We start from the raw sequence: 26,660 nt of genomic DNA, 5'->3' as shown, positions 1-26,660 counted from the left end.
TCAGTGCTTTATAAATCTGGGAAGTTAGAGGCCACACGTGAGCTGAAAGGTGAGTATGGTGTTTTTTTTTTCTTTTAATTTATGTTGAACGCTAATTATTTAAAGGCAGTCTGCCTATTTTATGTTTGGGGATTTATATTATGTTTACACACTTACTATTTATATGCTATAATATTTGTTGGGGCATGCTACCTAATTCTGTTGTTTTAGGGTGGTGTGTTGTCTAATAATGTTATGTGTAAAGACTCTGTCTAATTATGCTATTTGGAGGGGATAAGGGGGCCTACTTATGTTTCATGGGCAATTTGCTGCCTAATTATGTGGTTTAAGAGAGGCACGCTGCCTAATTATGCTGCTCATGAGAGTTATGTTGAATAATTGTGTTGTTTAGGGGGTCAGTCTGCCTAATTATGTTGTTTAGGGGGATATGGTGCCTAATTATGTTGTTTAAGTGAGACATACTGCCCGATTGTTGCCTGGTGGATATGCATGCTGAATTGCGAGGTACAAGATGCTGGTGTTGGACCACCTCCACAATCCTTCATGGAAAAATAAACACATTTTGCCTCAGCTCTCCATCTATTGATACCTACTGATTATTCTGCCAGATGAAGTCTCACCTTTCTGTTGATCAACAGCCTATCGTGAATGTTGGACTCTAGTAAGGAGGTGTGGCTTCTGACTGACTGGAACTGGGCGAGGAGGGGGAGGGGGGGGGGAGTTTCCAGGCAGTTTGAGACTGCTGAGAAGATGAGGAGCTATAAATTGGGGCTGCAGGTATTTTGCTTGTTTGACTTTCAGTCCCTGAGCATCTGTTCCCTGACTTTGCAAACGAGTCAAACAGAATCAAAACTTCATGAAGAGGATCAAAATTTTATAATCAAAATTTGCTATGTGTTTTGTTTTTCCAGGGCGCAGACGTACGGTCCAGTCGTTCGGGTCTATGCGTTACATAATGTTATGATTGTCATCACCAGTCCCAACACGGTTAAGGTAATTATACTTTCTAGTAAACTTCAACTACATTTAAAAAAAAGCTGGCTTCATGTGGCAAGAATTTAGTGAATTAGATGCCCCTCCCCCCCAGGTGCATCCATACACATGTAGAGGGGGTTTGTGGTTCTTGTAGGAACCAAGAGCACCTAAATGAGAATTAGAGAAAGACCAGGAGCCAAATGCTGCAGTATCTTAAAGAGACACTGTAACATCAAAAATATCCCCTGGGGGGTACTCACCTCGGGTGGGGGAAGCCTCGGGACCCTAATGAGGCTTCCCCCGTCCTCCTCTGTCCCACGGGGGTCTCGCTGCAGCCCTCCGAACAGCCGCCGACAGACCCGACTGTCAATTCAATATTTACCTTTGCTGGCTCCAGCGGGGGCGCTGTGGCTGCTTTCGGCTCGGAAATAGACGGAAATACCCGATCTCCGTCGGGTCCGCTCTACTGCGCAGGCGCCGGAAACTTGCGCCTGCGCAGTAGAGCAGTCCCGACGGCGATCGGGTATTTCCGCCTACTTCGGAGCCGACAGCTGTCAGAGTGCCTGCGCTGGAGTCGGGAAGGTAAATATTGATGTCACCGCTGTACGGAGGGCTGCAGCGAGACCCCTGAGAGACGGAGGACGGCGTGGGAAGCCTCATTAGGATCCAGAGGCTTCCCCCACCCGAGGTGAGTACCCCCCAGGGGACGTTTTGACATTACAGATTCTCTTTCAGGTATAGTGGGACAAAAGTATATATTATTACATACCTTATAATCCTTAGAATCCACAATCCCTGCTAGTTTAATACACATTCCAGAAAACTGTAAAGCTATTATCTCCAAAATAGGTATGACAAAAAGTTGAAAACGCATTTCGTGGGTCATGGCCCACTTCCTCGGGTCAATAGAAAAAATGCCTTAGCAGCAGGAGTAGCGTGTAGACGCCTCTATTCTGAATACATTTTTTGTATTGATCTTAGGAGGTGGCCCATGACTCGCAAAACGGGTTGTCAACTTTTTGAATACATATTTTATCAGTTGAACTGGTGTCTGTATTTCTGGGAAGGTAAGTGATTACCTCTCATTTACACGTTATGTTTTAAGGAGAATCTGTAAACTTAAAATTGTCCCCCGGGGGGTTCTTACCTCGGATGGAGCTGGCTTCTGGATCCTATTGAGGCTTCCCCCGTCCTCCTCCGTCCCAGGCTGGCAGTGCTAGAAGTCCCCAAACGGCGGCCATGTAAATATCTACCCTCCCGCTTCCAGTGCAGGCGCAGTAGCCTCTCCCCGATGGGCTCAGGCGGAAATAGCCGAGCTCGATCGGTTCCGCTCTACTGCATCTGCGCTGGAGCCGGGAAGGTAAATATTGCTGGCGGCTGCGCCTGCGCCACAGTAAACTTTCCTTGGCGGTCGTGGTTTTTGAGAGGGGCCCGAAAGCATCCAGAGGCTTCCCCCTCTGGAGGTAAGTGCCCCCGGGGAAGTTTACTAGGTCTCTTTAAAGAGAAACCGTGACCAAGAATTGAACTTCATCCCAATCAGTAGCTGTTACCCCCTTTTACATGAGAAATCTATTCCTTTTCACTAACGGATCATCAGGGGGCGCTGTATGGCTGATATTGTGGGGAATCCCCTCCCACAGTGTGATGTCAGGACCATGGTTCTGACACACTGTTGGAGCCTTGTTGCATTGTGGGAAATAGCTGTTTACAGCTGAGTCCAACTGCCAAAAAAGCAAGCAGCATCTTCTTCCACTGACATCACCTGCCAGCAGTAAAAATGTCACCATGTGATAAAAGTCAGAATGTAAATCAGGGAGAGGAAAGATTTTACAACGGGCAAACACTGACTAAATCATTTATACATAATTATTGTAAAAATTAAGCATTTTTATTATATTATATTATTTTCACTGGAGTTCCTCTTTAAGGTTTAAACACCTATATATCCAGATGAGGTAAAATTCAATTGGTCCATTTTCAAGCTTCATAAATTTGAATACATAATTTGCGTAATCCTGCATCAACTCGAATTTGTTGCATCTCATTGACCATCACTAATAATGAGAACAGAAAATACAAGTTAACCCGTGTTTAAAGGACACCCGAAGCGAAAATAAACGAATGAAATAAACAATTGTATCTATCTTCCTTCTCCTAAAAATGACTTTTTAAGATATTCCCCAGTTTTATTCTATGATTAAATCTACTTTTTAAGTTTTAACTGTTTTATTGTTTTTGCTCAATGACACATTAACAATTTCAGCCCGGGGGGATTTTACACCTTATGCATCAGAGCAATTTTCACCTCCCATTCATTCGCTAATAACTTTATCACTACTTATCACAATTTATTGATCTATATCTTGTTTTTTCTGCCACTAATTAGGCTTTCTTTGGGTGATACATTTTGCTAAGAATTATTTTTTATAAATGCATTTTAACAGGATTAATAAGAAAAAAATGGGAAATATTCATTATTTCTCAGTTTTCGGCCATTAATATAATAATCCACGCTACCATAATTAAAACCTATGTATTTTATTTGCCCATTTGTCTCGGTTATAAAACCATTGAAATTTTGTCCCTATCACAATCTATGACGCCAATATTTTATTTGGTAATAAAGGTGCATTTTTTCCATTTTGCGTCCATCACTATCTACAAGCTTATAATTTAAAAAATGTTCGTAGTATACCCCCTTCAAATGCATATTTAAAAAGTTCAGACTCTTAGGTAACTATTTATGTCTTTTTTTTTTAAATTGTAACTTCCTGTCTGAGTCAGGGCTGAGTCAGCCACTTACATACCTGATATTTAACTCTTTCAGGCAGAGAAAGAAAAAAAGGAACACAGCATAGTTATTTGTGTGCTAGGCACTGTACATACCCATGTCTATCTCATCATGTCACATGTCACTTTGGGTATCCTTTAAAGACATCAGTAAAATATGTTTCTGTTTACGTTTCAGGAAATTCTGATGTCGCCTAAATTCACCAAGGACCGGGTGTATGATCGAGGGTTCAGCCTGTTCGGCGTAAGGTTGGTGTTTCTGGTTACGGCATCTTTTCCGTTTTTCATTGTGTCATCGTCCCCTTACATCATGATGTTACGCCGACGCGACCCCTCCTGTGTCTGGCGTCTTTTATGATTGTCAGCGGGAGCATTCTGTTCCCCAGAACATTCTCACTTAGCTCTAACATTACAGTTTGGGAGATTCTCAGATGTGGTTTGAAAATGGAAGGATGACTTTTTCATAATGTTAGATTCCAGACACGTGTGTATCTTGCAGGTTTTTGGGGAAAGGTCTGGTGACCAATCGCGACTATGATCAGTGGCATAAACAGCGGAGAGTGATGGATCCCGCCTTCAGCAGGACGTAAGTCAAGAGGACCAGCTCCTGGATGGAAAATGATTATACATTACTCCGATATAAGTATACTTTAGGAAATCCAATAGCAATAAGTGATGAGACTGAAAATACCTACTGTAAATACCTGGTCTGTGATTTCACATGACTTCTCAACTGGTGTTCCCATAATACCTAATCACAATCAAGGCAATTTTATTCTAAAAATGGCACCACTGCATTCCAAAGCACTTAAAGCACACTTAAAGTGAGAGGGATACAGAGGCTGAAATATTTATTTTTATCGGCCGGCCTAGCCAAGTTTAACTCAGCGTGTATATTTAGCTATAGAGTTAATAGTGATAAGCCGAAATTGCGCACATGCATAATTTCACATTGTAATTTTCAGTTACGATTCAAAATCGCAATGCGTAATTTTTGGCAAACTTATAATTAAAGCAGAATATAACCCTGCATTTCAACTTTGCTCTAAAACATTATTTACAGCATATTATATGCAACCAGCATTTTTTTTTACTAGACCAGCATTGGAAGGGTTACACACAGAGGTTTAAAGTTCCTTGGAGAGATATGCAGAAGTTCAGATAGATACATTTTAACTAAATAGAATGTAACAAGTTATAAATGTTACACACTCTTTGGCTGTTCTCCAGCTCCTTCTCAGTCAGAGAGATGAGTCACATTCAACACTCAGATACATTTATGTAAACAAAATGTATCTATGTCAGCTTCCGATGCGTCTGCAGAAATCTCCAGGAATTTTAAAGCTGTGTGTAACCCTTCCAATGCTGGTCTAGTAAAAAAAAAATGCTGGTTGCATATAATATACTGTAAATAATGTTTTAGAGCAAAGTTGAAATGCAGGGTTATATTCCGCTTTAATTTTGTATTCATTCATAATTTTGTATCATAATTAGAGATGTCCCGAACCGTTCGCCGGGCGAATCTCTCTGGGCCTTCTACTACTTCCGGGTCGCAATGATCCGGAGTAGTACGCCTGCGCTGCCCGGCGGAGCGCGTCCTAGATCGCGCTCCTGTTGCCGGGCACTCTGTGCATGAGCGTGGCAGCGCAGGCGTACTACTACGGGTCATTGCGACCCAGAAGTGGTAGAAGGCCCACAGATTTTGAGATGTTCACCGGCGAACGGTCGCAACATCTCTAATCATAATTTCGCATTAGGGCAGGGGACCCACTTGTCTATTTGTGTGTGCGTTTTCTGCGCAGAAAAACTGACATCCTGCAGGTTAATTCTGCACATTTTGTTAGTTTTCTCTATCAATTACATTAGCCGCTATGAAAAAAATGCATGCGTTCTTCTGCATACAAACACGCATGGTCTGCAGAAGACGCACGCATAAAAAACGCACAGAAAACTGAAAGACAAGTGTGTCCCCGCCTAACTCATAATTTTGCACAGTTTTGCTTACTGGTAATTATAAGTAATTATGCAAAATTGTGTGTAAGTTTCACATTAAATCTTAATTACACGCAATTTAGTATAATTACGTGAAAATTGTATGTAATTACTCTAAATAACACAAACTTTGCATCATTTATGTGTAATTTTAGTCATTGCAAATAAGCTATTGCAATCGTATTTGTAATTACGTTGTGATTTCCCCATTTCGCATAAACTTGTAATTACGCTACATTTCACGTAATGTATGCATCATTTTCACAATTACAAATTGGCTACATGATCGTAATCGTAATTATGAAAATTACGTGAAACTACGCGTAACAGACATTTACTAATTACAATTAATCACTAAGCAGTAAGCCTAACTTCACAAATGGATCTGAGTTAGAAAACATTGCTGCTTTATTCGGTAATTATTGCAGATAATACAGAAATTAAGAATATTACTACTCCTTCCATTCATTTTACTCAGATTACTTTTATATCAATAAGCTCATCATTTATTTTAGGGTCTTTAAAGAGAACCCGAGGTGGGTTTTACAAATCCTAATAGCATACAGAGGCTGGGTCTGCATATAATGCCCAGCCTCTGTTGCTATCTTATCTCCCCCTAGGCCCCCCCTGCGCTCTGCTCTGCCCCCCAAAGTAAACCACCGTGCTAGCGACACACAGCGTGTCACCAGCAGGCTGTTTACATGTACACTGTCACTCTCCGCCGCTCCCCCGCCTCCTCTATGTCGCCGCTCCCAGCCCACGTCCCTTCCCTCCAAGCAGCGGGGAGGCTGGGAGCGGCGACATAGAGGAGGCGGGGGAGCGGCGGAGAGTGACAGTGCACATGTAAACAGCCTGCTGGTGACACGCTGTGTGTCTCTAGCACGGCGGTTTACTTTGTGGGGCAGAGCAGAGCGCAGGGGGGGCCTAGGGGGAGATTATATGCAGACCCAGCCTCTGTATGCTATTAGGATTTGTAAAACCCACCTCTTTAAAATGACACCAATAGACATTAGGCACATTACATCATCCAAAAGAAACCTTTATAAATGTGGATTTTCCTTGTAGTCCAGAGATAATGAGTATTTACCATAAGAAACATGTGTCTTTTATACAGGTATCTGATGGGATTAATGGGAACTTTCAATGAGAAAGCTGAAGGTCTGATAGAGAAACTCACGGAACGATCAGAAGAGAAAAAAGAGTTTTCAATGCACGAACTGATGAGCAGAGTCACAATAGACATCATTGCAAAGGTGACCCTTCCAAATGCATCTAAGCTCACTACTAAACTCAAATATTATTTTACCTTTTGTTTAAAGCCTTTATATAGTGAAGATAACAGTCTTATGTCCAGAAGACCAATCATTTTCCTAGCCACTTAACTGCATTGAGCCTGGTCTTGGACACGCCGCCCCATGTAGACTTGTAGAGCTGTGTGTGAGGATTTCATCATATCAAACCAAACACATCCTTAGGGCTCGTTTCCACTAGTGCGGTGCGGAATCGCCTGCATTCCACCGCGGACAAAATCGCATGCAGGTGCGATTCCGCATGCGTTTTTGCCGTGATTTCGCATGCGATTCCGCATAGGTAAGGCTGTATGCGATTTTAACCATGTCACTGCCTGAGTGAAATAACATTAATACCTATGCGAAATCGCATGCGATTTCGCGTCAAAAACCGCATGGTCACCCCGCATGCGATTTCCCTATTAGTTACATTAGCGGCGATTCGCGCACATTCCTTCTGCACGCGAAATCTGACGGCCCTGCCGTGCAGATTTCTGCCGCACCAAAAAACGCTGCCGCAGCCGCACAACTGGAAACAGCCCCATCCACTTACATTGCCTATGCGAATCCGCGTGCAGTGCCCGCATGCGGATTCGCTATAGTGGAAACGTGCCCTTAAAGAACAAGCGACACCCATGCTAACCTAGAAATAAAAAACACATAAGTAGATAAATACTACTTCTACTTACATAACGTATTGTGCTATCCACCTAATGATTCCTGTGAATTTTATAAAGGAAAAACAGAAAATCCTATTCTAGGCAGTGGCCATCTTGCCAAGCTAATGCTGACATCATATCCTCCCTGACTCTTGTTTTCCCCCCTCCCTTCTTTTTTTGTGTATTCCTTAGCTGCCCTCCTCCCAGAGTCTTTAGACACTCCCACTGAGGTGTATACTAACAACCGCACTGTCTATTTTTTTCTTTTCTCCAATCGCTGAGTCCCCTCAGCATTGCTTGTAAACACAAGTGATCAGAGGGTGTTTCTGATAAGCAGCTAGGCAGGGAAATAAATGAAAGAGGAGGAATATATTATAGATAAAAAGAACTCCCAGCATTCAACTGTTTGGCACTGACTACTAAAGGGCCAGTGCTCCTAAAGTATGTGATAACTCCAAATCGTAACAGCAGAAAAAGTTTTGAATGCAGGATTAGCATCTTTATCCCTTAATACACTCAGATCAGTTGCTGTTGAAATTTGATTTTTATGGTGACAAAACCGCTTTAAGATACATCCTTAATACACACATCCAACCCTTGACCAATTTTAACACTCCCGCGTAATGTGAGAGTGTAACTACACATCTGTTCATGGTATTTAATATCTGTTGGCCCTCATATTACATGGAAGTAGTAAAATTGGCCAATCATTGACCAATTAAAATTGGATGTGTGTACGCACCTTCAGACACCTTCAGTTTCGGTTGGCCAATTTTACCACCTCTATGTGGCTGGATAGTGTAGTGTTTAAGGGCTCTGCCTCTGACACAGGAGACCTGGGTTTGAATCTTGGCTCTGCCTGTTCAGTAAGCCTGCAACTATTCAGTAGGAGACCTTGGGCAAGTCTCCCTAACACTGCTACTGCCTATAGAGCGCCCACTAGTGGCTGCAGCTCTGGTGCTTTGAGTCCGCCAGGAGAAAAGTGCAATATAAATGTTCTGTGTTTGTTTGTTTGTTTATGTAGTATGAGGACCAACAGATTTTGAATTCTATGAACAGATTGTGTAGATAAACTCTCATACTACAGGCAGGTGGTCAAATTGATCAGTGATTGATTGGCCAAAATTGGAAGTGTTTATCTAACTAACTAAACAAGTGCAGGAAATTATCAACACTGGGGTCAGATCTGCAGTGGTTCTAAACACTGAGGGCTCGTTTCCACTATTGCGGTGCGGAATCGCCTGGATTTCACCGCTGATGAAATCGCATGCGGATGCAATTCCCCATGCGTTTTTTGCCGCGAATTCGCATGCGAATTCGCATAGGTGAGGGTATATGCGATTTTAACCATGTCACTGCCTGTGTGAATTTACATTGGTACCTATGCGAATTCGTGGCAAAAAACGCACTATTAAATACATTGCATGCGATTCGCATGCAATTTGCATGCATTCCACTCGCAGGCGAATTCTGCGGCTCTTTTGTGCGTTTTTTCACCTCTGAAAAAAACGCACCTCAACAACGCTACAGTGGAAACAGACCCATCCACTTGCATTACATGTGCGAATCCGCATGCGTTGGACGCATGCGGATTCGCGATAGTGGAAACGAGCCCTAAAACAAGCCATTTGACCATTTAGGTTATTTTCCTCTTATGGACCAGAGAAACTTTCACATTTCAGCGCTTCTCCTATTCATTTACCAATATGTTTATAACTACTTATCACAACTAAATGATCTATACGTATTGTTTTTGACGCAAATTAGGGTTTTTGTAGGTGATACTTTTTTTTTAGTAATTACTTTACTTTATTTTCAATACATTTTAAAGGGGAAAATAAGTGAAAATGAAAAAAATACACTATTTCTCCTTTTCAATGCTATAGTCTTAAAATAAATAATGCTACCGTAAATAAAACCCACACATTTTACTTGCCTATTTGTCATTGTTATCACAACATTAGAATTATGTTTCTTTTTTTTTTTTGGTGTTCTCATTGTACTCTATAAATAAATAATTACAAAAAAAAAAAAAAAAATAACAATAATATACCCTCATAGCATACATAGTTAAAAAGCTAAGTCTCAAAGTTAAGAACTTATGTATTCTCTTTTAAATTCCATCACTTTGGCTGTCTTTTCTTTTTTTTAACAAGTGTTTTATTTTGGTAACTATGGGGGCAGGGGCAGGAAGGGTTATTGGGCTTGCTATACTGTAGGTATAGATGTATTTTTTAATTGCAATAATAAATGCATGCCTCCTGTGGAAACACATGTGGCTGTGGAAGCACATGTTCCCATTCACCAATCAGTGCCCTGCCTGGTTGCGACGGGGGCGCATAGGAAGTAGAAGACAACAATTTACATCCCTGGAACTTGAGATTAAGCCTCGGGACGTAGATATACTGCCTCCAATGCGATAAGTGGTTTCAATGGAATATTGAAATATACATCTTACAGGTGGCCTTCGGAATGGAGCTGAACTCTCTGAACGATGATCAGACCCCCTTCCCTCGGGCAATATCGATGGCCATGAGAGGAGTGGCTGAGACCCGAAATCCCTTGGCGCAGGTCGGTTCAGTAAATATACTGTTTGGGCTTAAAATTTGGGGCATTTTTAAGAAATAAATACTGATCATTTTCCTTTTTGATTGAATTGTTTACTCGTCTAATTTGGTGAGGGAAATTTTAGATTTTTTTAATCTATTTTTTAATCAGAGAAATAAATATCAGGAAATGAGAATGAGATACATTTGTTCAACTTGATGGTTGGATTGGTAAGCATTTTAAGCATAAAAGAAGGACATGTTTACTATCATATATCACCAAGTCCGGGGACTTGCCATAATTAGAAACATTTGCTGTAGGCAATAAAGTGGTTCTTTCTTCCACTCACAAAACATAGCAGTTCTCTAATACTAGGTACACACCATACAATTTTCAATCTGCCAAATCGATTATTTCCAAATTCCAACATGTCCGATCTTTTTTTATCATTTTTTTTTCATCATTTTTTTCTATAGATTTTCATTGTTCGATGATAAAAAAAAAATGATCGAAAAAAAAAAGATTAAAAAAAGTTTGGAAAATCGAAAAATCGATCGAAATTCAGATCAGACATGTTGGAAATAATCTGCAAGAAAATTGTATGGTGTGTACCTAGCATAATAAACAATGCCGATTGCCTGACTTCTATGCTGATGCTCCGCCTCTAATACTATAAAGCACTGGCAGCAGATCAGATGCTGTGACTGACTCTGGTGTGACTCCACTGGCTGCTGTAACGATCGGTGAAGCACAGAGAGGATCTGATTACCGGTGATCTGCAGTATCACTGGGAATACAGATATATACCAGATTATAAGTGATCTGCAGTCTCACCGGTAATCCGATATACTAGCTAACCTCTGTTCACCTGAGTAGAGTGTAGTGTTTGGTGTAACAGTAACACTTTGAGGACTAGGCCTCAGTGCAGCAAGGAGTACTGCACAGATTCCTTCTGCAGACCTGAGCTCTCCAAGACGGGAGGAGTCAGACTGACAGTAGGAAGGATGTCTGGAAGTGACCCTCAGGAGGAAAGGTCGCTAACAGAGCGAGGAACCGCCTCTAACGGTAAGGTCGGTTCTCGAGGTCGGACAAGCCAGGTCGTACACACGGACAGATAAAGTACAAGAACAGGAGGCAAAGGCGGAGTCTAAGTACAGGCAGGGTTCAGTAACGGGGTATCAGAAATATCGAGGTACAGAATCAGGAGGCTGAGGCGGAGTCTAGAAACGAGCCGGGGTTCGGCAACAGGGTATCAGAAATATCAAGGTACAAGATCAGAGTTCAGAAGGGTAGTCAAGGCAGGCAAAAGTCATAACAAATAATAACAATCAAACTAGTACTTTAAGCTATCAACAAAATCTAGCTAAGTGTAGGATTACAGCTCCAGCTGGTCCCGGCACACTTGCGGATCTGACTACGGATCTGGGTGCTTCCACATATGTGATCGCACGCCAGACAAAGAGCAAGTGAACAACCAGCAGTATATATACTCTAGGACCTTTCCAGGACCTCCCTAATTGCTGGTCCAATGAGAGCAGTGGAATTTGTCAGCTGACCCAGCTGGTCAGCCGACACCCTTCTAACTGCTATTGAAACTCTGCCTCTGTGCTCGCGCGCGTGTAAGTCTGAATCTTGGTGGACTATCAGTCCCAGCCACACCAGTACTGTCTTGCAATGTATCCAGTGAACTGAGTGCGGGAGCCGCCTCCGATGCGGATTCCGCCGCTCTGCCTAAGCGGCATGCGGCGTTTTTTCCGCGTTGTGACGCCATGCTGGACGCGGAAACAGCCGCCTCGCCTTGAGAGACAGCGGCTTTTCCGCGTTTCATCACAGTACCCCCCCCCCTCGAGGAGTGGACTCCGGACAACTCCTACCAGGCTTCTCGGTGTGTAAGGCATGAAACTCTTTCCTCAACTCATCCGCATGCATGCGAGTCCCCGGTACCCACTGTCTCTCCTCAATGCCATATCCTTTCCAGTGTACCAGATACTGTACCGAGTTCTGGACAATGCGAGAGTCCAAAATTTTCTCTATTTCGAACTCAGGATGACTATCCACCAGGACAGGAGGAGGAGGAGTAGGGCCCACATGGACTGCAGGTTTGAGCAGGGATACGTGAAATGATCTCACCCCACGCATGCTGGTGGGGAGATCAACGGTATAAGTGACGTTGTTGATCTTTTTGGTCACAGAAAACGGACCCACAAACCTGGGGCCCAGTTTGGCAGAAGGCTGCTTCAGGGTCAAGTGACGTGTGGACACCCAGACTAAATCCCCTGGCTGAAACTTCCATTCCATGGAACGTCTCTTGTCCGCTTGACCCTTTCGACTTTGGAACGCTTTCTGCAAATTATCTCTAACAATTCCCCAATTGTCCCTGAGTGACCTCTGCCAATCCTCCAGCGCTGGGAACGGAGAAGAGGCAACTGGCAAAGGGGAGAACTTGGGCGACCTCCCTGTCACAATCTGGAACGGGGAAAAACCAGAAGAAGAACTCTTTAAATTATTCTGCGCAAATTCTGCAAAAGCCAGAAACTTCACCCAGTCATTCTGTGCCTCCGCAACGTAACATCTTAAAAACTGTTCTAAAGACTGATTAATTCGTTCAGTCTGCCCATTCGTCTGTGGGTGGTAGCCTGACGAGAAAGACAGCTTCATGCCCATTTGGTGGCAAAATGCCCTCCAGAATTTAGAGATAAATTGGACTCCCCGATCGGACACAATGTTCTCCGGAATGCCGTGCAGCCGGAAAATGTGGACGATGAATAGGTCAGCCAATTCTTGGGCCGAGGGGAGTCCTTTCAAAGGCACGAAATGGGCCATTTTGCTGAAGCAGTCGACTACCACCCAAATGACCGACATGCCTTCAGACCTGGGGAGCTCACCCACAAAATCCATGGACAAGTGGGTCCATGGTTCACTCGGGGCGGGTAAAGGCTGTAAGGTACCGACAGGTGCCTGCCGGGAGGGTTTACTTTTGGCACATACCGCACATTCCCTGACATATTCCTTGCAGTCTGATGCCATAGAAGGCCACCAAGCACACCTGGCAATCAGATCCTGCGTTCTGGCAGCACCAGGGTGACCAGCACTCTTATGGGCGTGAAACATTTGTAAGACCTGTAGACGAAAAAACAGTGGGATAAACAAGACCCCCTCCGGTTTTCCCTCAGGGACATCCTGCTGAAAGGGACCCAAAACCTTTGTCCAATCCTCCCAGGTCTCTGTGGCTGCTAACACCAGCCTCTGCGGGATGATGGACTCAGGAGCGGGGGGCTGTGCTGTCTCTAATTCGAAACATCTGCCTTGATGTTTTTGCTGCCTGGAGTGTATGTGATAATAAATCTGAACCTCGTAAAAAATAATGACCAACGGGCCTGTCGGGGACTTAGTCTCTTAGCCCCCTCGATGTATTCCAGATTCTTGTGATCAGTATACACCGTGATCGTGTGTTCTGCCCCTTCTAACCAGTGGCGCCATTCTTCAAATGCCAATTTAATGGCCAGAAGTTCCCGGTTGCCTATGTCGTAGTTTTTCTCTGCCGGTGAAAACCTCCGAGAGAAATAGGCACACGGGTGCAACCTTCCCTGCAGCCCAGAGCGTTGAGACAGCACAGCCCCTACTCCAACTTCTGAGGCATCAACCTCCACAATGAATGGGTAAGAGGTGTCTACGTGTCTCAATATGGGTGCAGAGCAAAACAATTTTTTCAAGTGAGAAAAAGCTGCCACAGCCTCAGGAGACCAGTGGTTGGTATCTGCCCCCTTTTTTGTGAGACTGGTAAGAGGGGCAATCATCGTGGAGTATCCCTTTATGAACCTCCTATAGTAATTCGCAAAACCTAAAAATCTTTGCAGGGGCTTCAACCCCACTGGCTGTGGCCATTCCAGGACAGCTGTGACCTTGGCAGGATCCATTGACAGGCCTGACGTGGAGATCACATACCCTAAAAATATGACAGTGGTCACCTCGAAAATACATTTCTCCACCTTGGCATACAGCATATTTTGCCTCAATTTGTCCAACACGAATTTAACGTGGACCCTGTGCTCGGGGAGGTTGTTGGAATAGATTAGTATATCGTCAAGGTATACTAGTACAAACCTACCCAACACCTCCCTGAATACCTCGTTGATTAATTCTTGAAAGACGGCTGGCACATTGCACAACCCGAAGGGCATCACTAAGTACTCGTAATGCCCGTCGGGAGTGTTGAAGGCCGTCTTCCATTCATCACCCTTTCTAATGCGGACCAGGTTGTATGCACCCCTCAGATCTAATTTTGAAAAGATCTTAGCGTTGGTGACTTGCGTAAATAAATCGTCTATCAATGGTAACGGATAACGATTCTTCACCGTGATTTTATTCAGGCCACGGTAGTCGATGCATGGTCGCAGCCCTCCGTCTTTTTTCTTAACAAAAAAGAATCCGGCCCCTGCAGGCGACCGGGAGGGGCGAATGAACCCTTTGGCTAAATTGTCACGAATGTACTCCTGCATCGCTATTTTCTCTGGTCCAGACAAATTATACAGGTGACCCCTAGGGGGCATACAACCGGCACGGAGATCGATGGGGCAATCGAAAGGGCGATGAGGAGGTAACTTGTCAGCAGCCTTGGGACAGAATACATCCGAGAACTCGGAATATTGCTCGGGAACCCCCTCCACATGCAACTTGGTCTGACCTAACGTCACCTTCCCTAGACACTGTTGGGAACAGAAGTCTGACCAACTAGTTAATTGTCCTGTAGCCCAATTAATCTGTGGCGAATGGAGCTGCAGCCAGGGCATTCCTAAAACAATTGTGGAGGTGGTCATGTGTAATACAAAGAAACTTAGACTTTCGTTATGCAGAACCCCAATAGTGACTTCCACCTCTGGTGTCTGAGACAGCGGACGGTCCCTTTGCAGCGGGGAGTCGTCCACAGCAGTAACCTGGATAGGTGGTTTTACTGGGGTGAGCGGAATGCCCAACTTTTCTGCGAACTCTGAACTCAAAGTTAGCCGCGGAGCCAGAATCAACAAAGGCTTCTGCGGCTTCAGATTTGTCCCCCCATGTAATCATACATGGAAGGAGCAAACGTTTTTCGTTTAAGGGTATGAGCCGGGCACCTAGGGTGCTACCCCCTACCACTCCTAAACGGTAGCATCTTCCCGGCTTGTTAGGGCAGTTCTGTACTATATGCCCCCCTTCAGCACAGTACAGACACAGCTGTTCGGTCATTCTCCGTCTTCGCTCTACCTGGGTCAATTTTGACCGAGCAATCTGTATCGGCTTGGATGGAGGCAAGACGGGAGAAGGTGAAATAGTAGGAGGTGGAGTCACTGGGACCGTAGTGTAAGATACCCCTCTGACACGAGAACTACCCCTGGTCTGTTTTTGGTAGCGCAGCCTGCGGTCGATTCGGATGGCCGCTGAGATGGCCTCATCGACTGTTCTGGGCTCGGGCTGGCTTAACATCAAATCAGAGACCTCATCGGACAGCCCTGACAAGAAACGATCTAATAGGGCTTAAGTGTCCCACCTGGCCGTAACTGACCACCTCCTAAACTCGGCCGCGTAATCTTCGACCGGACCTTCGCCTTGACGCAAAAGCTTGAGCTTCCGCTCAGAAGTCGAAGCAAGGTCCGAATCGTTGTAAATTACTGCCATAGCTTTAAAGAATTCCTCTACAGAGGTAAGAGCTTTGTCTCCGGCGGGCAGGCTATATGCCCAAGACTGGGAGTCGCCAGACAACAAAGTCTTTATAAACGTGACCCTCTGGGTCTCAGTACCCGAAGATTGGGGTCTCAACTCAAAATAGGACAATACTCTACTCCTAAAATTCCGGAAGTCAGATCTGTGGCCGGAAAAGCTTTCAGGTACAGGCATACGTATGTCAGAGCTAGGAGAGGATCGCACTTGATCCACTGATGTCTGGAGGGTTTGTACAGACCCTGATAGGGCATCAATAAGAGTTATGTGGGCGCCCAGTACTTGATGGATGTTGTCCACCGAAGTGGCAAGTACACCCAGACAATCAGTGTTTGCGTCCATTTTGTATTTGGTCTGGCGTTCTGTAACGATCGGTGAAGCACAGAGAGGATCTGATTACCGGTGATCTGCAGTATCACTGGGAATACAGATATATACCAGATTATAAGTGATCTGCAGTCTCACCGATAATCCGATATACTAGCTAACCTCTGTTCACCTGAGTAGAGTGTAGTGTTTGGTGTAACAGTAACACTTTGAGGACTAGGCCTCAGTGCAGCAAGGAGTACTGCACAGATTCCTTCTGCAGACCTGAGCTCTCCAAGACGGGAGGAGTCAGACTGACAGTAGGAAGGATGTCTGGAAGTGACCCTCAGGAGGAAAGGTCGCTAACAGACCGAGGAACCGCCTCTAACGGTAAGGTCGGTTCTCAAGGTCGGACAAGCCAGGTCGTACACACACGGACAGATAAAGTACAAGAACAGGAGGCAAAGGCGGAGTCTAAGTACAGGCAAGGTTCAGTAACGGGGTATCAGAAATATCAAGGTACAGAATCAGGAGGCTGAGGCGGAGTCCAGAAACGAGCCGGGGTTCGGCAACAGGGTATCAGAAATATCAAGGTACAAGATCAGAGTTCAGAAGGGTAGTCAAGGCAGGCAAAAGTCATAACAAATAATCACAATCAAACTAGTACTTTAAGCTATCAACAAAATCTAGCTAAGTGTAGGATTACAGCTCCAGCTGGTCCCGGCACACTTGCAGATCTGACTACGGATCTGGGTGCTTCCACATATGTGATCGCACGCCAGACAAAGAGCAAGTGAACAACCAGCAGTATATATACTCTAGGACCTTTCCAGGACCTCCCTAATTGCTGGTCCAATGAGAGCAGTGGAATTTGTCAGCTGACCCAGCTGGTCAGCCGACACCCTTCTAACTGCTATTTAAACTCTGCCTCTGTGCTCGCGCGCGTGTAAGTCTGAATCTTGGTGGACTATCAGTCCCAGCCACACCAGTACTGTCTTGCAATGTATCCAGTGAACTGAGTGCGGGAGCCGCCTCCGATGCGGATTCCGCCGCTCTGCCTAAGCGGCATGCGGCGTTTTTTCCGCGTTGTGACGCCATGCTGGACGCGGAAACAGCCGCCTCGCCTTGAGAAACAGCGGCTTTTCCGCGTTTCATCACAGCTGCATGCTTGTTCCAGGGCTGTGTCTCCACTGGCTGCATGCTTGTTGCAGGGCTGTGACTCCACTGGCTGCATGCTTGTTTCAGGGCTGTGACTCCACTGGCTGCATGCTTGTTCCAGGGCTGTGACTCCACTGGCTGCATGCTTGTTGCAGGGCTGTGACTCCATTGGCTGCATGCTTGTTCCAGGGCTGTGTCTCCACTGGCTGCATGCTTGTTGCAGGGCTGTGACTCCACTGGCTGCATGCTTGTTCCAGGGCTGTGACTCCACTGGCTGCATGCTTGTTCCAGGGCTGTGACTCCACTGGCTGCATGCTTGTTGCAGGGCTGTGTCTCCACTGGCTGCATACTTCTTCCAGGGCTGTGACTCCACTGGCTGCATGTTTGTTCCAGGGCTGTGACTCCACTGGCTGTATGCTTGTTGCAGGGCTTTGACTCCGCTGGCTGCATGCTTGTTCCAGGGCTGTGACTCCACTGGCTGCACGCTTGTTCCAGGGCTGTGACTCCACTGGCTGCATGCTTGTTCCAGGGCTGTGACTCCACTGGCTGCATGCTTGTTCCAGGGCTGTGACTCCACTGGCTGCATGCTTGTTCCAGGGCTGTGACTCCACTGGCTGCATGCTTGTTCCAGGGCTGTGTCTCCACTGGCTGCATGCTTGTTCCAGGGCTGTGACTCCACTGGCTGCATGCTTGTTCCAGGGCTGTGACTCCACTGGCTGCATGCTTGTTCCAGGGCTGTGACTCCACTGGCTGCATGCTTGTTGCAGGGCTGGGACTCCACTGGCTGCATGCTTGTTCCAGGGCTGTGACTTCACTGGCTGCATGCTTATCCCAGGGCTGTGACTCCACTGGCTGCATGCTTGTTCCAGGGCTGTGTCTCCACTGGCTGTATGCTTGTTCCAGGGCTGTGACTCCACTGGCTGTATGCTTGTTCCAGGGCTGTGTCTCCACTGGCTGCATGCTTGTTCCAGGGCTGTGACTCCACTGGCTGCATGCTTGTTGCAGGTGTGTGTTTTAGAAACGACTAAACCCAAAATATCAGCATGACAGCCAGGCAACTGGCATTGTTTATATGAGAATTAAGATGGCAGCCTCCGTATTCCTCTCACTTGAGGTTCCCTTTAAAGAGGAGAGCAGCAGTTAGGGAGGCACAGTCCTCGGTCTTTGCAGTAATGATTACCATGTGGATGGTACGACACCGGCCATTGCATTTTGCTGCAATTTGTTTTTTTAAACATTTGCTTTGTGTGGCACTAAACATGTTTTTATGGTTTGGTGATGTAATTTGATGATGTCACAAAAATGTAGCTTAGCTGCCATATTGCTTTCTGTAAAGTTCACACCAGGAAAACGCGGTTTTATCAGAGAGGTGCAGGACAGCGCCAGGTTCCTCCGGCAGACTGGAAGGGAGTGTATAGAGAGGAGGCAGAAGGCCATGGACGATGGAGAGGAGATACCAATGGACATACTATCACAGATTCTTCGAGGGGCAGGTATGTCTATAGATGTACACCTATAGCCCAGGTCCTTGCCGGACTCATAGTCATGTGACAAAAAACACTAGACGATATTAAACCAATACAGCTCCTCTGATACTGCCCCTCTCTGCCAGTCTCTACTGAACTCTGTTGTCTCTCTCATCCACCTCTCCTCCCGCTCCTCTGATGCCACCCACTCCTCTCTGCCAAACCCTAATGACCTCTGTTGCACTTCTTATACACCTCTCCTCCCGCTCCTCTAATGCTGCCCCTCTCTGCCAGTCCCTACTGACCTATGCTACCCATCTCATCCACCTCTCCTCCCGCTCCTCTGATGCTGCCCCTCTCTGCCAATCCCTACTGACCTCTGATGCCTGCTTACTCCACCTCTCCTCCCGCTCCTCTGATGCTGCCCCTCTCTGCCAATCCCTACTGAACTCTGCTGCCCATCTTATACACCTCTCCTCCTGCTCCTCTGATTCTGCCCTTCTCTTCCAATCCCTACTGAACTCTGCTGTCCCCCTCATCCACCTCTCCTCCTGCTCTTCTGATGCTGTCCCTCTCTCAGCCAATCCCTACTGACCTCTGCTGCCTGTCTCATCCACCTCTCCTCCTGCTCCTCTGATGCTGCCCCTCTCTGCCAATTCCTACTGACCTCTGCTGCCCGTCTCATCCACCTCCCCTCCCGTTCCTCTGATGCTGCCCCTCTCTGCCAGTCCCTACTGACCTCTGCTGCCCATCTCACCATCTCTCCTCCCGCTTCTCTGATGCTGCCCCTCTCTGCCAATCCCTACTGACCTCTGCTGCCCGGTTCACCATCTCTCCTCCTGCTCCTTTGATGCTGCCCCTCTCTGCCAATCCCTACTGACCTCTGCTGCCTGCCTCATCCACATCTCCTCCCGCTCCTCTGATGCTGCCCCTCTCTGCCAATCCCTACTGACCTCTGCTGCCTGCCTCATCCACCTCTCCTCCTGCTCCTCTGATGCTGCCCCTCTCTGCCAATCCCTACTGACCTCTGCTGCCTGTCTCCTCCACCTCTCCTCCCGCTCCTCTGATGCTGCCCCTCTCTGCCAATCCCTACTGACCTCTGCTGCCCGTCTCATCCACCTGCTGCCCTACTCATCAATTGCCAATGATTCCAAAGCGCAACTGAATAAGCTCCTGTGGGTCCGCTTCCTGAAGGATTATCTCTGCCTCTAAGCGTCCCTTCAAGTGAAAGTGTTTACACTTAAAGGGTCCAGCAAGGTCAAGCACTGTTGATATTCACAGCTTCTTATAATAAAATGTGTGTCACAAGAGGTAGCGCTCACGGTATGCGATCAACCCACCCTGATAAATTAGGGACTCGACAGAATACCCTTACATGCAAACCAGGATTAAGAACATTACAACCATAAAAATTACAATCCTCTCAAATGCAAAAAAAACCAATTAAGTCCTCTTAGGTCTCAGTAGATATCATTAATGTCCAATATATTCCTTGATATGCTAAAAAACTGGACCATATGAATATGATCCTATGCAGTTGAAAGTCCAAGTTTTCAGGACCTAAAATCTACTAAGCTTATATTAGACATTAAACCAGGCTAGAATCAACATATAGGTCTAGTGAACGACAGTCTTCACATATAAATCCCTCAGGACCATATGGGTGTGCTCCTATGCGATTGAAAGTCCAAGTTTCCAGGACCTAAAATCTACTCAGCTTAAATTAAACATTAAAACAGGCTAGAATCAACATATAAATCGAGTGAAAAACAGTCTTCGCATAAATTCCCTCAGGAGCGGCAGTCATTGGCTTCCAGCAGTATCAAAACAGGTCACCTCCACCAGCACCCTTTGTGTGCCACTCACCCCTGTCCTAGACCAACCAATGGTCTATATGAGCCTTGGGACCGTTCCCGGGTCGTCCCCCACCACTCCAGCAACACAGTGTCCACCAATAGATGATAGATGATAATCTTCATATGATGAGTACCTCAGTAAGAAAAAGCTCCCATAGCATAATACTGTTAAAAACTATTTATTTATAAAAAGCAATTGCACTCACATGGTCTTCAGTTAAAATCAGCGTTTGAGTAATTTATAACACGGGCTCTCCCCCGTATGGTGGCCAGGCTGGCAGGCTTCTATCAGTGTTCCCCCTCCGTTTCCGCCGCGCGCACGGAAAAACGCTGGGATGGATACCACATGTGCCTCCTCGCCTCTGCTCACACTCAGGCTAGTTCCCACTTCCACATCAGACTCCGCCCGATCGATTTCGTCACTCAGTGACTCATCAGGGGCATGGAGCCTGATGCCTATCGTGGGATTATATAGGCCAAAACCGGCCCCACTATACACACCCCCCTCCTCACATGCAAACTATCCATACTGCATTATTTCCCTTCCTGCTTCCTCACATGCAAACTATCCAAACTCCATTGCTTCCCTTTCTACTGCCATCTAGAGGTTTCAAGTGGCATAAGCTCCCAAAAAAACTCCATACATAGCCGCATTATCCAGCCTGCAAGTCTGCCGCCATCTAGGGGTTACATTTAACATTGCATCCCACAAACATTCAACATTGAGAAAAAAATTATTACTCATCTATTGACCTATTTTTACACATAACCCATTTCCTTCCTCTGCAAGGTTACCAATTGTATGCATATTAACAATACCCATGTGCGTCCATTCATCCCCGCTCCACCTCCCCATAAATCTCCCTAACTTAATTTTCAATCCTCACCTCCCTAAACTAGGTCCCTCAGATCAATTCGACCCATTAGTTTTACCCACTTCCAGATTTAATTTTGTGGAGCAGGAGTAAATGGACACACATTTACAGATAGGTTATAGTTTCCATGCCCTATACACCCCCCACCATCAGAAATTCCCTCCATGGCTTTTGTATATATGTAAAACCCACATTCCTTACCCAAATACATGGGAGTCCATGTTGGCCATACCAGCCTGGTGCTAGTCCAGGTTTCTGTCGGGATGCATGCACACACATCACACCCCTACTCCCCTAGAAAACATACCAGGTCTATGTCTATATTAAGACCGTCCGGTCTCAAGGTGCCCATCCTATGTATCCATCGGGTCTCCTCCTGTGAGACTCTCTTTACTTTATTACATCCCCTCCAGTTGGGAATAATTTTTTGGAGCCCACAAAAAGATAAATCATTGGGATTACAATCATGGTGGCTCCCAAAATGGGCTGAGACACCATGATTGGGGTATCCCTTTTTGATATTACGCACGTGCTCCCCCATCCTCTCCTTGAGAGTACGGGTAGTCCTACCTACATACTGCCATCCACATTTACACCAGGCAAGGTATATGACAAACCTATCATTGCAGGTGATAAACTCCTGAATTTTGAACCTCCTTCCATTACTGAATGATACCACACTGTTTGTTTTGACACCATTGGCCTCCCTACAAGCTACACATCCTCTACATGGGAAAAAACCTGCTGTCTGCCACCCCTGCATTCGCGGGACCTTTTTAGGTTCCACACAACTGGGTGCCAGAATCTGTTTCAGGTTCTGGGCTTTCCTATAAATGAACTTTGGTTGGGTTGGAATTAGGCTCCTAAGTGTCAAATCCGTTTCCAGGATCCCCCAATGTTGTTTAATTATATTTTGGAGTTGTTTATATTGAGTGTTATATCCCGTGATAAAGGCCAGTTCAAACTCACCCGTGCCATTTTTCACTGGCTTCTCCTCCAGGAGCGTCTGTCTATTCAGAGTCCCTACTCTCGCAATCTCCTCATCCAACTGTTTTTCCCCATAGCCTTTCTCCACAAATCTATTTTTGAGGGTTTCCGCTTGCCTGTAATATTCCCCTATGCTTGAGCAATTCCGCTTCATCCTGAGAAACTGCCCCCTTGGTATCCCTCTAATCCACGCCGGATGGTGGCAGCTATCAGTTGATATATACCCATTCCTGTCTGTATCTTTGAAATAAGTTCTGGTCCCCATCACATTATCCTCTCTCATGATTTCTAGATCTAAAAACTGGATTTTATCAATACCATATTGCATGGTGAGGGAAATTCCCAAATCATTTTGGTTCAGTTTAGTCACATATTGTTCCAAATGTTCCTGTCCACCCCCCCATACAAAAAACAGGTCATCAATGAATCTTCGCCATAGCCTCACCGGGCCCCCCTCCCCTAACACTGTTTGTTCCCACTTTCCCATAAGCAAATTTGCGAGGCTCGGAGCATAGCTCGCCCCCATGGCGCATCCTTTCGTCTGGCTATAAAAGTTTCCCCCATGCCAGAAGTAATTCCTTTCCAAAGCAAATTTAAATAACCTCAATAAATACTCTCTCTGATCATCTTTTATTTTTCCTTCCATCCTAAAAAAGAAATCAACTGCCTCCAACCCCAACTCATGTTTGATGTTAGTATACAGCGAGGATACATCCATTGTAACCATTATTTCTTCCCCTCTCAATTCCTTCCCCTCTTATAATGTGGATGGCAGTATGTAGGTAGGACTACCCGTACTCTCAAGGAGAGGATGGGGGAGCACGTGCGTAATATCAAAAAGGGATACCCCAATCATGGTGTCTCAGCCCATTTTGGGAGCCACCATGATTGTAATCCCAATGATTTATCTTTTTGTGGGCTCCAAAAAATTATTCCCAACTGGAGGGGATGTAATAAAGTAAAGAGAGTCTCACAGGAGGAGACCCGATGGATACATAGGATGGGCACCTTGAGACCGGACGGTCTTAATATAGACATAGACCTGGTATGTTTTCTAGGGGAGTAGGGGTGTGATGTGTGTGCATGCATCCCGACAGAAACCTGGACTAGCACCAGGCTGGTATGGCCAACATGGACTCCCATGTATTTGGGTAAGGAATGTGGGTTTTACATATATACAAAAGCCATGGAGGGAATTTCTGATGGTGGGGGGTGTATAGGGCATGGAAACTATAACCTATCTGTAAATGTGTGTCCATTTACTCCTGCTCCACAAAATTAAATCTGGAAGTGGGTAAAACTAATGGGTCGAATTGATCTGAGGGACCTAGTTTAGGGAGGTGAGGATTGAAAATTAAGTTAGGGAGATTTATGGGGAGGTGGAGCGGGGATGAATGGACGCACATGGGTATTGTTAATATGCATACAATTGGTAACCTTGCAGAGGAAGGAAATGGGTTATGTGTAAAAATAGGTCAATAGATGAGTAATAATTTTTTTCTCAATGTTGAATGTTTGTGGGATGCAATGTTAAATGTAACCCCTAGATGGCGGCAGACTTGCAGGCTGGATAATGCGGCTATGTATGGAGTTTTTTTGGGAGCTTATGCCACTTGAAACCTCTAGATGGCAGTAGAAAGGGAAGCAATGGAGTTTGGATAGTTTGCATGTGAGGAAGCAGGAAGGGAAATAATGCAGTATGGATAGTTTGCATGTGAGGAGGGGGGTGTGTATAGTGGGGCCGGTTTTGGCCTATATAATCCCACGATAGGCATCAGGCTCCATGCCCCTGATGAGTCACTGAGTGACGAAATCGATCGGGCGGAGTCTGATGTGGAAGTGGGAACTAGCCTGAGTGTGAGCAGAGGCGAGGAGGCACATGTGGTATCCATCCCAGCGTTTTTCCGTGCGCGCGGCGGAAACGGAGGGGGAACACTGATAGAAGCCTGCCAGCCTGGCCACCATACGGGGGAGAGCCCGTGTTATAAATTACTCAAACGCTGATTTTAACTGAAGACCATGTGAGTGCAATTGCTTTTTATAAATAAATAGTTTTTAACAGTATTATGCTATGGGAGCTTTTTCTTACTGAGGTACTCATCATATGAAGATTATCATCTATCATCTATTGGTGGACACTGTGTTGCTGGAGTGGTGGGGGACGACCCGGGAACGGTCCCAAGGCTCATATAGACCATTGGTTGGTCTAGGACAGGGGTGAGTGGCACACAAAGGGTGCTGGTGGAGGTGACCTGTTTTGATACTGCTGGAAGCCAATGACTGCCGCTCCTGAGGGAATTTATGCGAAGACTGTTTTTCACTCGATTTATATGTTGATTCTAGCCTGTTTTAATGTTTAATTTAAGCTGAGTAGATTTTAGGTCCTGGAAACTTGGACTTTCAATCGCATAGGAGCACACCCATATGGTCCTGAGGGATTTATATGTGAAGACTGTCGTTCACTAGACCTATATGTTGATTCTAGCCTGGTTTAATGTCTAATATAAGCTTAGTAGATTTTAGGTCCTGAAAACTTGGACTTTCAACTGCATAGGATCATATTCATATGGTCCAGTTTTTTAGCATATCAAGGAATATATTGGACATTAATGATATCTACTGAGACCTAAGAGGACTTAATTGGTTTTTTTTGCATTTGAGAGGATTGTAATTTTTATGGTTGTAATGTTCTTAATCCTGGTTTGCATGTAAGGGTATTCTGTCGAGTCCCTAATTTATCAGGGTGGGTTGATCGCATACCGTGAGCGCTACCTCTTGTGACACACATTTTTTACTCTTAAGAGGAGGCGAACAGGTGATAGAGGGTTGGGGGTTAAACTGTGAGCGCTGACCTCTTGTTTGAAATATTCTTATAATAAAAGTCAACAGTAAAAAATGCCATTATCTTCCAAAAACAGCGTGAAATATTATTATTTACTGTATATAGTGACAACATCTTCCGCAACGCTGTACAGGGTTCACTGCCTTGTCACTTAACTGTCCCTCAGAGGGGCTCACAATCTAATCCCTGCCATAGTCATATTTCTATGTATGTATCATGGTGTCATGTAGTATATGTATCTAAGTCTGGAGCCACTTTTTAGGGGAAAGCCAATTAACTTATTTTTGGGATATGGGAAGAAACCAGACTGCCTGGAGGAAACTCATGCAGATATAGGGAGAACATCCAAACTCCTTGCATATGTCCCTTCCTTTCACAAGAAGCAACTAAAATGCTTGTGCATGCCCTAATCGTCTCCCGTCTTGACTACTGCAACACCCTACTCTGTGGTCTACCAAAAAGCAGACTGGCACCCCTCCAATCCCTACTAAACTCTGCGGCCCGTCTCATCCACCTCTCTTCTAGATCCTCTGAGGCAGCCCCTCTCTGCCAATCCCTCCATTGGTTACCAGTTGCCCAAAGGATCCAGTTTAAACTTCTCACACTTGCATACAAAGCTCTACACAAGCTGTCGCCTCCATACATTTCCTCTTTAATCTCCAGATACCTCCCCGCTCGGCTCCTCCGTTCCTCACAGGAGACCCTTTTGTCCTCCAGCCTAGTCACCACCTCTCACTCTCGCATCCAAGACTTCTCACGGGCGGTCCCTCTCCTTTGGAACTCTCTCCCTCAGCCGGTTCGCCATGCCACGAGTCTGGAAACCTTCAAACGTACTCTGAAAACACACCTGTTCAGACAAGCCTATAATTTGCTATAGGCAGCACTGAAGGCACACTGGCTCACCCACTAATCCTGGTGTTTCCTTCCCCTTTGTTTCCTCCCCACTACCCTCTAGATTGTAAGCTCGCACGGGCAGGGACCTCCTCCTAGTGTTTCTCATACTGCTGTAATTTTAACATATGTATATGTACCAACTACATATCAACTATGTATGTATCTGTATTTATTCTATTCAATGTCATGACTGTACAGTGTCTTGTATTTCTTATGTATATTTGTTCCCCATTATTTGTTTGTACTATGTACAGCGCTACGGAAGATGTTGGCGCTATATAAATAAAAAATAATAATAATAATAATATGTTGACCTGGCTGGGATTTGAA

General features: G+C 45.5%; 1 protein-coding gene across 1 annotated transcript in view; it reads left to right on the top strand.

Moving 5' to 3' along the window:
- The window catches only part of LOC137533317 (cholesterol 24-hydroxylase-like), a 65,858-nt gene that overhangs the window by 8,678 nt on the left and 30,520 nt on the right, over positions 1-26,660 (top strand). Inside the window, exons 3-8 of the mRNA XM_068254643.1 lie at positions 912-993; positions 3,944-4,014; positions 4,265-4,351; positions 6,872-7,010; positions 10,166-10,276; positions 18,747-18,903. Of these exons, the coding sequence (XP_068110744.1) occupies positions 912-993; positions 3,944-4,014; positions 4,265-4,351; positions 6,872-7,010; positions 10,166-10,276; positions 18,747-18,903 (647 nt within the window). The remainder of the gene's footprint in view (positions 1-911; positions 994-3,943; positions 4,015-4,264; positions 4,352-6,871; positions 7,011-10,165; positions 10,277-18,746; positions 18,904-26,660) is intronic.

This window comes from Hyperolius riggenbachi, chromosome 9, assembly GCF_040937935.1.
Source record: "Hyperolius riggenbachi isolate aHypRig1 chromosome 9, aHypRig1.pri, whole genome shotgun sequence".
NCBI classification, from domain to species: Eukaryota; Metazoa; Chordata; class Amphibia; order Anura; family Hyperoliidae; genus Hyperolius; species Hyperolius riggenbachi.
The sequence above is the reverse complement of the archived record's forward strand: the minus strand, read 5'-3'. Positions and strand labels throughout refer to the sequence as shown.